A 14,420-nucleotide genomic window follows, 5' to 3' on the forward strand; every position below is an offset into this window, starting at 1 on the left:
GAACTTGCATGTGATGTGCCAAGGTGAAAAAAGTTTCCTCTTCACAATTTTCCAAACAGAGCAAACCTTGCCTGGCAAACAACTGATGATTTATAGCTAAGTCTGAAGGAAATGAACAGTGGGTCAAATGTGCTTCCTTTTCAGCAATTCTCTCTCTAACCTGTCTTACCTGCCTGGACTATTGAACAAAATGACATCTTTTATGTCAGCTCCTAATGATGCATTTTGAAGTAGAATAAGCTCATTATTTTAGAGTGGATGTTTAACATGTATTCCTTCTGTTCCAAAAGCTCCCTCTTTCCGTCCACTATTCACTGTGGGACGGTTTCTTCTATGATAAAGCTGTGGAATCTAACTAATTCATTACGGGAGTCCACACAAGTTTGGCAGGATCTACATGCTCAATAAATGTTAGCGATTAATTTCACCTGACCTAAGGTACTGTATGTAAGCAGGACCAAAATGAAGACAAAAAGCCAGAAACATCGGACTTCGTGGTCTGATGAGAAAAGTCCCTTAGGATTTAAGTTTTCTAAAGATCTAAAGCAAAGTCATTATTAAGCGCAATGATGTGGGAATGTATAGTAACTGGTCTTAGTACTACAGTTTATTTACAAGGTGGATTATGTTTCCTTTGCATTCTCCCACTAGACCCTCCTCTTTGGGGATGCTATCCAGGGAGGGTTGGCTTCCTTTCTGAATTAATAGTTAATACACCTCCATAGAATTTCATAATCACAGTGACACAGGCCTTCTTTCATATACTTAATGGGAGAAATTTCCCTTCATTCCAGAAAAGGTTTAGAAAGTGTCATGATGTAATTGTATAGAAGTTTTGAAAGATCTTTTAAAAAATATTGATCATCTGTTTCTTGGTGATGCCTGGGAGAAATTTGGATACAAATGCTGAAATGTTGACAATATCCCATGAATTGAGCAAGAATAAAACAAAATAAAAGTGACTCACCTTACCTTTATACTTTACAGTCTTCACTATCACTCTTTTGAGCCAGTGGCTTTATCATCTCAGTGGGGTTGTTACACTCGTCTTACATGGTCTGATCTTGTGTGGTTTCCTCACCACGGAAGCTGTTTTACCAGGCAGAGTCCTGGCAAACCATCACCCAGCTGTTTTCTGTAACATCACAGCCTCTATGCCGACTCCTCTTATTCAAATTCCAAATTTTGCCAAATCTCAGTGCCCTCTTAGACCTGATACCCCAGGTTGTGTGCTATCTAATTTTTTGTTCAGGCTATAAAAGTTGGCAACCCCAGTGGCATCACACCTAATAAAACACCAGTTTTAAAATGACATTGTGCAAATGAAAAAAACCTACCTCTCTTGTAGAATAAGTTTGTTTTCTTTCTTCCAAAGGTCTTTAAAGTCAGAGCTGAATTCATGCCAGATGCTGAAGAAAACATTTGGGGACACTTCCTTTTCTCCAATTTTTGGTTTCATGAAGAAATAGGCAGTCGTCTCCAAAAAGCTGTCAAAGGGCACACACACAAGAACATAAAAGCTGTGATTACTTTCCAATATGGGATATTCTCTCCCCATCCAAATGCTGATTTCACTCATGCAGTTACTATTACCATGAGGACTCAACCTCTTCAAGCAACAATAATAGTTCTTTTATGTTTCATGATAGAGTTTCAGATATAGATAGAAGCAGCTGACAAGATTCCTCCTTAAACTGGTAACTGTCCCCGGTCCAACTCCATTTTCAAAATGAATCACTACATGTCCGACATATTTCAGAAGTGAACCTGTAGTCAAATCGGTATGTACTGGAAGCAGTGGATCTATACTTTCTTTCTACACTCTCGACATATGAAATATCAGCCATTTGCCCCCAAACTAATATGCATTTCTATATGTGCATTATATTGCTTATATACTCTTTGGCTTCCCACATTGCTGTGGGGGTAAAAAAGCAAGAGACCCAGGAGAGGCTGACAAAGCCTCCTATCAAGGATCATGGCAGTTCATCAATGGGTACCAATACGGCAGCCGACACGGTGCTAGAAGACGATAGCACTGTCTTCAGAAGGTGCCGCTCAGAGGCAGCTTCATGTAACAACTACATGAAGTTTAGAAGAGTTTCAAAATGGTTATTTGACAAAGAACATACCACTAGTAAATGGTAGATTTAGGACTTAATAAAAATCTTCCATTCCCATAAACAATGCTCTTAAAAGGACCTAGGCCAATAAAACCGTTAACGTCAAGATGAGGAAGCCAGGGCAGCTGCTTAGAGTGGGGCCACAGTTGCTGCAAAAGGAGTGGCATTCTAATGACCCTGGCCCCCTCCCCTTCTCCCCCACTTCAGCCAAGGCCAGCACTATTTCTGCTACACAGAGCTCAAATCTGATTTACCCTGATGTAAAAATGTCTAAGGCAACTTGACTGCCATATGTGTGTGGCTTGATTAAAAATGTGTACACACATATATATGCTAACACATCTTTGTGTATGGATTCAGCTTCAAATTCCAACTATGAAACAAATAATATGCAAAATATCTCACTGAGATGAGCATTTAAAAAAGAGGTGTATAGGATGAATCGGCTCACAAGGTATCGGAGAATGAGCAAGACACACAAAATCAAGAATTCACAGCCACCTCTGACTTTGGGTTACCAATATGTGGCTCGTCTGTTTTAAAACATGTCCATGGTTGCCTCTGAGCAACAGCATTCCCAGGGATGCCAGCTCTTAGATCTGGGGAGAGATGACAGCACTGATTTGATTAAGTATGTGGCTCTTGGGAATTATGTATTTCTCCCTAGTTAGCCTAGTAGGAAAAAAGACAGAGTGGAGTCAATTAATCCTGAGAGAGAGTCAGGCTGTGAAGTGGACATGGTATGTGAGAATTTGGCTGCCACAAGCTATGGTAATGTCATTAGAAGGTGTCCACAGAATGTGTTGATGCTGTGATGGCTGCCAGGAGAGTAGATGGCAGAGCACATAAATCTAAGACATATCTAGGTCATACTTTATTAAAGCTGATAAAATATATGCATACTTACATCCTGGGAAAACCAATCATTTTCCTTACATGCCTGAAGACTATTTATGACCTACATGGCTGAAAAGAGGTCTCAAATTCTTTGACTATGCATTTATTCTTTTTTATCATTTTTCTGATATTTAAGCTTCATAAAATTATTACAGACCAAGCCAATCTGTTTGGGCAGATACATCTAGGCTGTCATAGCTGGTTCATCCATGCAGCCATCTTAAAACACTTCCTGAAAGGTCTCTCATAAGGCAGCATGGTATAAGGGAAAGAATGTAGGAATTAGAGTGAGAAAGCACAGGATACTGACTTCTGACTCTGACTAGCTTTACAAGCAAACCATTTAACACGATTGTGACTCAGCTTCTTTCATCTATAAAACAGAAAACACCATAAACAATTATTTTGAAATCCAATGGAAATAATGAATTTCCAAGGGTTTCTTCAACATTTTAACACATTAAAAGATTCAAAAAGATGTATCTTTTTATATTGCATCTCATTTTACATTACATGTTATATATTGTATATTGCATATTAAAGATATATACCTATATGTTTCCTAAAAATTTTATCTAAATCAAGACTTACTAACACTCACATGATCATTTCCCCTGTAGATATTTTTGAGTTACTGGCATGCAGAGAGGCTTCTGATAGTAGTAACAATTATTCTAATTGAATAATTGCCTCTTGGCTTTGTTATAAATGCTCACATAGCTTTAAGAAGGGAACAACTTTTGACCTTCTGTTTCTTCATCTATAAAATGGAGGCTCTGCCTACTTCTCAGGGTTGTCATGAAGATTAAATGAAAAGTGCCTAGCAACTTATAAACTGAAATAGCAATATATGTATTAACTTTATAAGGCAAGCATCTTTCACTAAAAATGCTCTTTGTGCAAAACTTTATGAATTTGTAAGGCAAATTAGTATTCTCCTACTGACTTAAAGTCAATGTGTGAAATTGCTTAATAGCATGATCCTCAAAGAGGACATATATCCGGAGCCTTTTCTTTGGAAATGGCCATGGTGAAAGAACAAGGGTCACCTAGGAGCGCAACAGAGAGTAAAGAATTACCCGAGGGTCGTGAGTGCTTCCCCAACCACATTCAACCACCCCACTGCCTGGAATAATGCATAAATGCTTTTCCAAAATAACCAAGCAAATAACAGGGCAATCATATCTACAAGTTATCAAGGTATGCTGTTTACCAAAGGCATTTTTGGTTATATAATTCCGCCACCCAGCATTAGGTGGCATTCAGATACTTCAAACTTAGATGACATGAAAGATACCCATTTGGCTGTTAGGGATAGGTTCCATCCTTTCTGAATCCACTCCTTTATCTAAATGAAACTAGGAGGGTCCCATCCACCATACAGCAACACAGGACATTACAAAGGGCAGATGTTTTTATCTGGGACCTTCCTCACTACATAGGCTGTTCTGTGAGACTCTCTTGAAATGGCCGTGGCACACTAAGAGCCAGTAGTGAAATGAACAGTAGGTATAACACTAGGAAATTCAGCACTCACAATAAGAGACAACTCCAGAGGTCACTGAACAAGAACCTTCTAATCTGAATTCTTAAATGGGCCCTTTCTGGAAAAGTTCAGCACTTCTTTCCCTACGACCATCAGATACTACAAATATACTGCTCTGCATGGAATCAAAGAGCACCTATGGAGTTCTGAGAAGATGGCTGAAAAACAGCAGCACTGTTTTGGAATTTCCCTGAATACTACCCCACTCTTCCACCCCACCTCCCCAAACAAAAATAGAGAAAGTAACTAAGATATTAAGATCAAATTTCACCGGAAAATATCTACAAAAACATATGTCTGATATCCCACAAGCTTCAAAATGCAAACAGGTGGGGCAAACCATTGACAGCACAAAGATGGTAGCATCATCTGTTAGGAGGAGACAGAGGGAAGCAACTCCCCTAAAAACAGATTCCCTGATTCACAAGCAAGCACTCCTAAAAATTAAGGGCCAATCTGAGAACTGCAGCTGAAATTGGAAGGGGTTTTATACACTCTAGTGCCCGGAGAAAGGATCTTTAGGAAGTCTTATACAGACTGTAAGCAGTTTGAGATATATGTACTTTAAGTACCTGTCGAGAGAAATTCTGTCTTATAGCAAAACTCTGCACTCAGAGGAAATGCTGGGAGTAGAATTCAAATTGTGCAAGTTAACTGCAAGGACAAAGAAAACAGGAAATGCTGATATATTGGAGGGGAGAAATTTGCGGACAGTATGAAGTCTGTCTTTCTTTTCTTATCACTGTGAATAAGCAAGATAAGAGGAAGCTCTAGAGCAGTGAAGCTATAAAAGCTATCCTCACTCATCCCTTTCTCCTCAAAGTTCAGTGCAACTAATTTCATGTAAAAATGAGCAAGAGGAAAATACTGCAGTGGAAAAAGTATGCCAGTCAAATACTGAGCAGAGAGCTAAGTTGACATGGTTCTAGGTTTTATCAAACAGACTTCAAGACAAAGAATTTTATCAGAGGATCATTTAGTAATGACAAAAACATCAACTCATCAGGAAGACATAACAATCTTAAATATTTTGCATCTAATAAAAGTATCAAAACACATGAAGCAAAAAAGGCAGAACTAAAAGGAAAACAAGATAAAACCTTAATTTTAATTGGATATTTTTACATCCCTTTCTCAGTAATTGAGAGACACAGAAAAAAAAGTCACTAAAGACACAGAAGATTTGAATATTACCAACATATTGACCTAACTGGCTTTTATAGAATGTCATAATCAACAATAGTAGAATATATGAAAGCACATGAAAATATTCACCAACACATACATTCCATATGCAGAAGTCATAAAATGGGTCATAATAAATTTCAAAGGACTGAAACTATCCAGAATATACTCTCTGACTAGAGTGGCTTTAAATTATGAAACAGTAAAAGTAGCATAACTAGGAAACTTCAATTTGGAAATTAAATAAAGCTAGTATAAATAAACCATGGGCCAAAAAAGTAATCACAAAAGAAATTAGAAAATATTATTTCAAACTAACTAAATGTGAAAACAAAATATCAAAATATATGGGAGCAGATAAAGCACTACTTGGAAATTTAGAGCTTTAAAAGTCCTATATTAGAAAAATAGGGTGGAAAATGCATGATATAGACATTTAACTCACAATGCTAAAGAAGATCAAATTAAACTTGACTAAGTAGAAGAATGGAAATAATAGAAAATAAACTTTACAGAAAATCAAAACGTCAGAATTTGGTTTACTGAAAAGTTGAATAAAATTGATAAACCCCCACCAAACCTGATAAAGACAGAGAGAAAAATATAAATTATCAATACCATACATGAAAGTAGGGTTTTCATTATAGATTATACAGGTATTAAAAGTATAATATGAGATATTATCAATAATTTGATGCCAATTGATTTGACACCTGAGATGAAATGGACAAATTCCTTATACAAAGCATTCTAAAACTGACAAAAAAAAGAAACAGAAAATATAATATAAGTAACTATAAGATCTATAGAAGAAATTGAAGTTATTTTTTATAAACTTGTAATGAAAAATACCCCTTCCCAAATACCTGTAGTACAGATTGTTTCATGGTTACATTAACAAACATTTATTGAAGAAATAATGCCAACTTGACACTAACTCTTTTGGAAAACAGAGAATGAGGGCACATTTCCCAGTTCATTTTATGAGGCCAGCATTACTTCTGATGTTGATATCAAAAACAGAAAAAACATATTATGGAAGAAAAAAAGGGAGACATTTATAGACTAATATCTCTTGTGAACACAGGTAAAAACATCCATAATAAAACATTAACAAATTAAATGCAGCAATGTCTAAAATGGATACTACATGAACACCTGGGGTTTATTACAATAATACAAGTTGTCTTAACATTAGCAAAGCACTCAGTGCAAGCTGCCACATGAACAGAGTAAAGAAGAAAAACCATCCAATCATTTCAATAAATGAGGAAAAAGAATTTGAAAAAATTCAGTACCACTTCATTACTACAGAAAGGAAAAATTCTCTGCCAGGTAGGAATAGAAGTAAATTCACACAATTAAAGAAGTGATATCTGTGGAAAACCTACAGCAACGTCATACTCAAAATTATACATGTCCTATGACTCATCCATTTATATGATGTCCAAGTATATACAAAATTAATTTATACTGATAGAAATTAAAATAGTGGTTGTTTCTTCAGAGAGGTGTGGAGTAAATAACAGATGGAGGCAACAGAACCGTTTTAAATCATGTTTGGATGGTAGTTACTCACTGAACTTGTTTTATTGCATAAATTATGTTTCAGTTAATGGAAGTAAGAAAAGAGAGAAAGAAGGAGAGCAGCAAAGGAGGAACAGAAAGGAGATGAAAAGAAGGAAAAAAGGAGATTGTGACTGAGTCCCAAAGTGATTAAAAGAAAGAAGAAACCAGAAATAAATTAACGGCTCTACAGACCAAGAGAACATGCCAGAGACATGTCTATGAAACAAATGAAATTTGTTGGCTAATCCCTTAAGACATGCTAAAAGAAATTAATAAAATGATAGAGGCTATAATAAATCATAATTCAAATTAGAAAAACTCAAAAATGAGATGAACTTAGTAAAGAACATAAAATATAAATTATTTCACAAACGAAGACTGAAGAAGTAACAGAAGAGTTCACAAGAACACATAATTTAACAGAAATAGAAGATGAAATGAAAGCTTTAAAAATCAAAAAGAAATGAAGGGAAAATAAGGATCTAAGAGAAAATTACAAATACAGAAGATAAGACATACACACATGTATAAAAGCCTCTACAAAAGACAACCAAAGCAGTAGAACAGATCACATGTTTAAAAATATGATTCACAATGTGGAGAAAAGGAAACCCTCCTGCATTGTTGATGGGAATGTAAATGGGTGCAGCCACTATGGAAAACAGTATGGAGGTTCCTCAAAACATTAAAAATAGAAATACCATATGACTTAATTCACTTCTGGAAAATTTCCCAAAATTCACTAATTTGAAAAGATATATGCACCCCTATGTCTATTGCAGCATCATTTACAATAGCCAAGATATCAAAGCAACCTAAGTGTCCATCAACAGATGAATGGATAAAGAAGAGGTGGTATGTATATATACCATTCTCAACTGTAAGAATGAAATCTTGCCATCTGTGACAACAGACAGATCTAGACAGCATTATGCTAAGTGAAATAAGTCAGACAGAGAAAGACAAATGCCATATAATTTCACTTAAATGTGGAATCTAAAAACAAATCAAATCAAAACAAACAACAAAAACAGAAATATACTCATAAACATGGAGAACAAACTGGTGGTTGCCACTGTGGAGGGGAGCTGGAGGATGGGTAAAATAGGTAAAGGGGATAAACAGGTACAAACCTCCAATTATAAAGTAAATTAAGTCATGGAGATGAAAAGTATAGCATAGAGAATGTAGTGAGTAATATTTTAATATCTTTGTATGGTGATAGTTGGTAACTACACTTATTATGGTGAGCATTTGTAATGTACAAAACTGATGAATCACTAATGTACACCTGAAACCAATTAAATATTGTGTATCAACTGTAGTTGAATAAAAAATATTCTTACAATAACATTTTTCTGAAATAAAGATACTTGAAACTACACATGAAAGGGCATACCAATCAACACTGAGACATATTTTACTAAAACTACTGTATTTAAAAAACAATAAAAAAGAAAAAAATAATCCTTTGGGGCAGAAAGACTAAGTTCCTTACAAAGGAAATAATCTTACTATCATCATACATTTAGACAAAAATACCTTATATCAGTAGGCAATGGAATAACATATTTAAGATTCTAAAGAGAGAAAGTGTGAGCCAAATATTTTACATCCAACCAACCTAATATTTGAATATAAAGGGCACAGGAAAACTGTTTTCAGGTGAAATAATTTAAGGAATATTGTTCTAATGACCTATTATTGAAGACTCTCCTAGAGAATAAGATTCAGAAAATCAAGATGGCAGAAGGGTCACTGATGTAAGGATTGGCAAATCAAGATTCTCAAAGTGGGAAAGGATCCAGAATGTCAAATCTTACAGTTAAGAACTCTGCCCTGAATTCGAATTGGAAGTGCTATAACAATATTTTGAAATAACAATGCATTTTAATTCTAGCTCTGTCCACTAAAAAGGCTAGTCACAATACTAATTCATTAGCAGTGAATGATACTAAGACCATTGTAATCTCCGAAGATCATTCTAAATAACAGACCCAGTCCTGTTTGAAGAAATGGCTCAATCTGGGGCAAAAAAGTACAAAATGAACCTGGATTGTCTTATCCAAGAAGATAGCAAGAAAGGTCATGTTAAAAGCATTCAGAAGTGAACTTTAAGAGGGAATGTTGTATATCAGTAAGAATAACTCGACTGAAACACAGAAAAATACATTTAATTCAACAAAGTCATTACAATGCTTAAAATAAAATACATTTATTCACTGTTGGAAGATGCTGAAAACCAACGCATTATTTTGAAATTGGGAAAACTAAGAGAAAGAATTATTATTTCCTATATGAACCATACTTCTGAATAACACTGTGCCAAATGAAGGAATGTTTTCCTTTGATAACAGATAAATTACAAAGTGGCACTATTTTACAACTCCTCATAAATCAATGCATCTAGATATTGATTGTCAAAGTCTGCTAATATCACAGAGAGACACAACCATACATGGTGTTAAGTCCATTTGGTAGAACACGCCACAACCTATGAAGTAATTTGCCAAAATATTCAAACCTGAGACCAAGCACCTAGAGCTATTTACCAATCAATCTGCAAGAAATAGAGGACAGAGGATCATGTCAATCTGCACCAATAGGATACATTCAGGAAAATCCAGACTTTGGAGAAACTCTACAGGATTGCTAAGGATTCAATGTTTGTGTCCAAAAAATTCATATGCTGAAGTGCTAATCCTCAAGGTAATGGTATTTGGAGGTGGGACCTTTTGGAGATAATTAGGCACAGATGAGGACATGGGGGGGAGCCCCCATGATGGGATTAGTGCCCTTCCAGGAAGAGGGAGAGACCAGAGCCCCAGGCTCCCCTGTCTCTGCTGCACGAGGCACAAGGTGGCAGCTGTGTGCACAGCAGAAGAGGGCCCTCGCCAGACACCATGTCTGCTGGCCTTTGCTCCTGGGCCTCCCAGCCTCCAGAACTGTGAGTAAGTCAGCCAGAACTAAGACAGTGACAAATGATCTACTTTCTTCAATAAATAAATTTCAAGGAAAGAAGTGCTGGGAGGGAAACCTTTTACAAGGCTTCAGAGATATTGTCTAATTTTAATGGTTAGAAATGCTTTATCTCCTGCTTCAAACTAATAAAATAAAAACACTTATATATGAACAAATTGGATTTTGGAACAGAGACTGGGTATTTGGTGACAATGGGGGCTATTATTATTTTTAGGGGTGAAACTGGTTGTGGTTTTTTTTAAAGGGTATCCTTTAGAGATACATACTAAAATACACATGAATGAAATTACATCTGTTGAGGATTTGCTTCAAAAATAATATGGGGAGGGCAAGTGGGCAAGGGAATAGATGACACGAATCGATAATTGCTGAAGCTGGGTGATGGGCAGATTATACATTCTTTACCATTGTACACTGTAAGTTTTTCATAATAAAGAATTTTTATTTAAATTACAAATGCACACATACAGTTAACACAAAGAATGGCAGCTCTAAGCATCTTTTCAAATGGCATTCTAGAAACATTTTTAAAAGGCTGGAACATTGTTTGAAAGACCTCTACTGGATATTGTTTTTGACTGTGAGTTATGTTCCACAGATAATAAAAATAGACAGCTTTGATTTCCTTATTTGAAAAGGGGCCACACCGCAAAATGAGAATTATATTCTTTTAAAGTTCTCATCTGTTTTAAAGGCAGTTCTCTGTCTGGGAACTGTGCACATAAAGAATGACTCAGAAGTTGGTTTTTATTATAACCAAAAGAGGTGCTAGTAATTATCCTAAAATAGCGTTTTCTTGCCACAAGTTTTGATGTATATGGAGAAGCATGTTCTCTGCAAATGGAATATTGAAAAATGTTATATGGTCTGTTATTGCTATCAGTTATGTCCCGTCTATGAACAGCATTTGCCCCTGATCAAGCACTATATAAAACCTTGAACTGAAGCCCAACACTACCGGCAGTGTGTACTCTCCTGAAGTCTTAGAAAAAGCACCACAGTGTTCATTTAATTCATCAGTAAGCCGCAAGTAACATGTGCCAGGCACCATGAAAGGCAGGACAAAGATAATGAAGAAAAGTGCAATCTCTGTTCAATTACTTCCTCAAAGAACATTTCTATTGGGTTAACAAACACAAGAGTCAAGGTGCTAAACAAAGCAATGGGCTGTGTTATGCCTCAAGTTTGCAGCTGTCAGACATTCCCGGGTGCTCTTAGAATTGGATTACCTTCTGAGTGGCCACTTTGCTATCAGATATCTGTTGCAGGAAGGGTAAATTCTTCCGTGATAATATCCAGAAAACGTTCAGATGTTTATTTCTCAACAACCTGAAACATACCCAAAACAACACAAGATAGTGTGTTTGATGCATGGCAGGGTGCTCCGGAAATGATTCCGGCTATAGAACAAGGATGGATCTCCAAAAGCAATCTCGGGGGAGTCACTGAAAGGTGGGCTCATCTTCAGAGTATCAGTGTTTTTACTTTTTATTGACTCATGTCAGAGAGACTTTCCACTCCAATTAAAGTGGTGCTACCACATCATCTTGGCCGCTGGCTTCCTGCTCCCCTCGGTCTGGTCTCACAGGCTCCGGTGTTCTGATTCTGCACGTCATGTGCCCGGAAAGCCCTTCATCTGATCTCCACACACTGCCTTTCCCCTGTCAGATCTTTGTTCCAAGGTTACTTCTCAGTGAGATTGTCCATGAAAAGCCAAAGAAAGATTGTAACCCTGGACTCCCCTAATATTTCTGCGTTACTTTTCCCCACAGCACCCACTCTCATCAGGAACAGGAGATACACTGTTTCCCTGTTCACTGTCCGTCTCCTCCATGAGACCTTATCCTCCAGGAGGGATTGCTGTCTTTTCCGTTCACTGCTTTATGTCCAGCACCTGAATGGCATCTGGCACACAGGCGTCATTTGGTAAATATTTGCTTAAAGAATGCTTCTCTGTTTAACTGGTCTAGACAGTTCTGGGGGAAAGTTCTGATTTTTAGGAACTTTGTAGTGGGAAAAAATCTGACAGGCCTTTTGTAGGCTGAAGTTAAAACACCAGCACTTTGAATGTGAAGGACCAAGGTTTAGTACTGGCTCCACCCAAAGTGGACCTTTGCTGACTTGACTTCTCCAAGCTTGTCACCTCATTTGTAAGATGAGAATGACAATACTTCCTACCTAATAGGACCCTTGTGAGGACGCAAGGAGATCAATTATATAATGTGCTTCATGGAGTTGCCAGGCACAAAGGCATCCCAGAAACCTGCTCTTCAGCCTTTGTGGTGTGTTTGCAGACCACCAGGAGGCCTGGCACTTACTCCTTGTACAGTCACGTTAAGGAGAGCGATTCCTTCCTCCCCTGTGTCGCCTCATAATTATGAGACAACGTGGGGCCTATATATAAATTAACACTGATGTTGATGTCAGTTTCCTAGGGGACAGCAGGCCAGTGCCAGGGTGCGGTGAGCCCCCTCACCCGCTCCTCCCTACTCATTTGTGTGGCTCATCACACTGGTTTAGGACAAAGTCTGCAGAAGCTCCTGACAAGAGAATTCCTATTGCTTTATAATGTAGGAAGAAAAACATCCTGTTACCCTGGCATCAGATAACAGATGAACGATAAGGAATTGCATCTTTACTCTTGACTGTTTCGTATGACTGTGTCATAGCCCATGACATACACTTCACGTACATGTGACATGTACACACACACATGCACAGCTTCCTGGCACCGAGTCACCACACATAGCACAGTGAACGGCTCAGCAAAGAGGTCTGCTGAGAGATGTAAACCCATTTAATTCAACTTCCCGGTCCACCCACCACAAACACAGCTGTAGTTATCAGGAAAGCAAGTACCACGATTCAGATCTGAGTTCTTCTGTTTGGTTATGTCTCCAAGCTCTGTGCAGACAGGAACAGGTCATTTATTAATTTCCTATATCTAATGCTAATGCCAACAAGCCTTGGGACCAAAATCCTCCCTCCCAGGCTCAACTGCCTGTATGGCAGTTCAGGCTGTTCTGAGACACTGCTGTGTCTGTACTGGTGGGTGGAGGGGAAGGGTCTGATGCAGCTGTTCCTAAACACACTCTATGATTGGAGGGGCCTTTCAGAGACTCGGAGATTTAGTCCCCACCCAGTCCCAGTGGGCTGGGGTGCCTTCGTGATTCCTCTGTGACTGTCCCTCCTTTCTCCTCTCAATATCACCAGGTTTTTTGGAGTATAGCAAAAAGGCCAGGTACTAAATGAGCATTTATACACGGAATAAGAATTGCATATTGATAGCTTAACCTAGTTCATATAGACAGGCTCAAGAACATTAAGCATTTCAGTATTAAACACAAGGCCAAGGGAACATACCAGTTTAAATGAACTGTCAAAGATCATCATCATAAATCTTCCTTTGCATTTGCCTTTTTTATTGTGCAATGTTGGATTCTGTAATGGTATTCTTCAGAACAAACTAAAATCTCAAGAGGAAGATCTATTTTCAGTTAAAGCCTTCCACAAGCAACTACAATTTTTGGAGTCCTCAATCATCATCTTCATTTCTACCTCATTCCTCTACCCCCTATAGGAACTTACATAACGTGTAACAAATTTTATTACTCTAATAAGAAAGAATAAATCCCCCTTCATTCATTTTTAAAAGGCCTTTGAGGGGGTCTTCTGCATCTTCCAAAGCGCACAAAGAATTCTCTCACAACAATCATTTTGCTCCAGGCAATTGGAAAGTCAGAGGAATCCAGAATGGTAAGCGGACAAACTGGTATTCTTTTCCCTTAAAATGAAGAACTGGTATTTCTACCTTCAGGGTAACTGTGCACTCAAAGCAGCCAAATACTGTTAGAGAAAAGGCACCTCAACAGGAGAACCACTGTCAGCTCATACAAAACATGGAAGAGAAGCTTAAAAATCCAGGTGACACATTTTCAGGAACTGTTTGGCCCTGGGGACAGTAGAACCCAAGACCCAGTCTGATGCCAAAGATCAGGTGAGTAAGAAGACCCAAAACTAGGTGCTAGACAACTGTGGTCAACCACTGAAGGCAATTCTTTTTCTTCTTTCTCCTGTGGCACTCCAGATTTGTTTCTGAACTGACCTCCATCCCGTCT

General features: G+C 37.7%; 1 protein-coding gene across 2 annotated transcripts in view; it reads right to left on the reverse strand.

Annotated features, from left to right (window-relative positions):
• Nucleotides 1-14,420, reverse strand: part of FMN2 (formin 2) — a 326,516-nt gene that overhangs the window by 27,191 nt on the left and 284,905 nt on the right. For both annotated transcript variants that reach the window (XM_036918446.2, XM_057507879.1), the window contains exon 16: nucleotides 1,338-1,487. In XM_036918446.2, coding sequence (XP_036774341.2) covers nucleotides 1,338-1,487 — 150 coding nt within the window. The remainder of the gene's footprint in view (nucleotides 1-1,337; nucleotides 1,488-14,420) is intronic.

This window comes from Manis pentadactyla, chromosome 9, assembly GCF_030020395.1.
Source record: "Manis pentadactyla isolate mManPen7 chromosome 9, mManPen7.hap1, whole genome shotgun sequence".
Classification (NCBI taxonomy): domain Eukaryota; kingdom Metazoa; phylum Chordata; class Mammalia; order Pholidota; family Manidae; genus Manis; species Manis pentadactyla.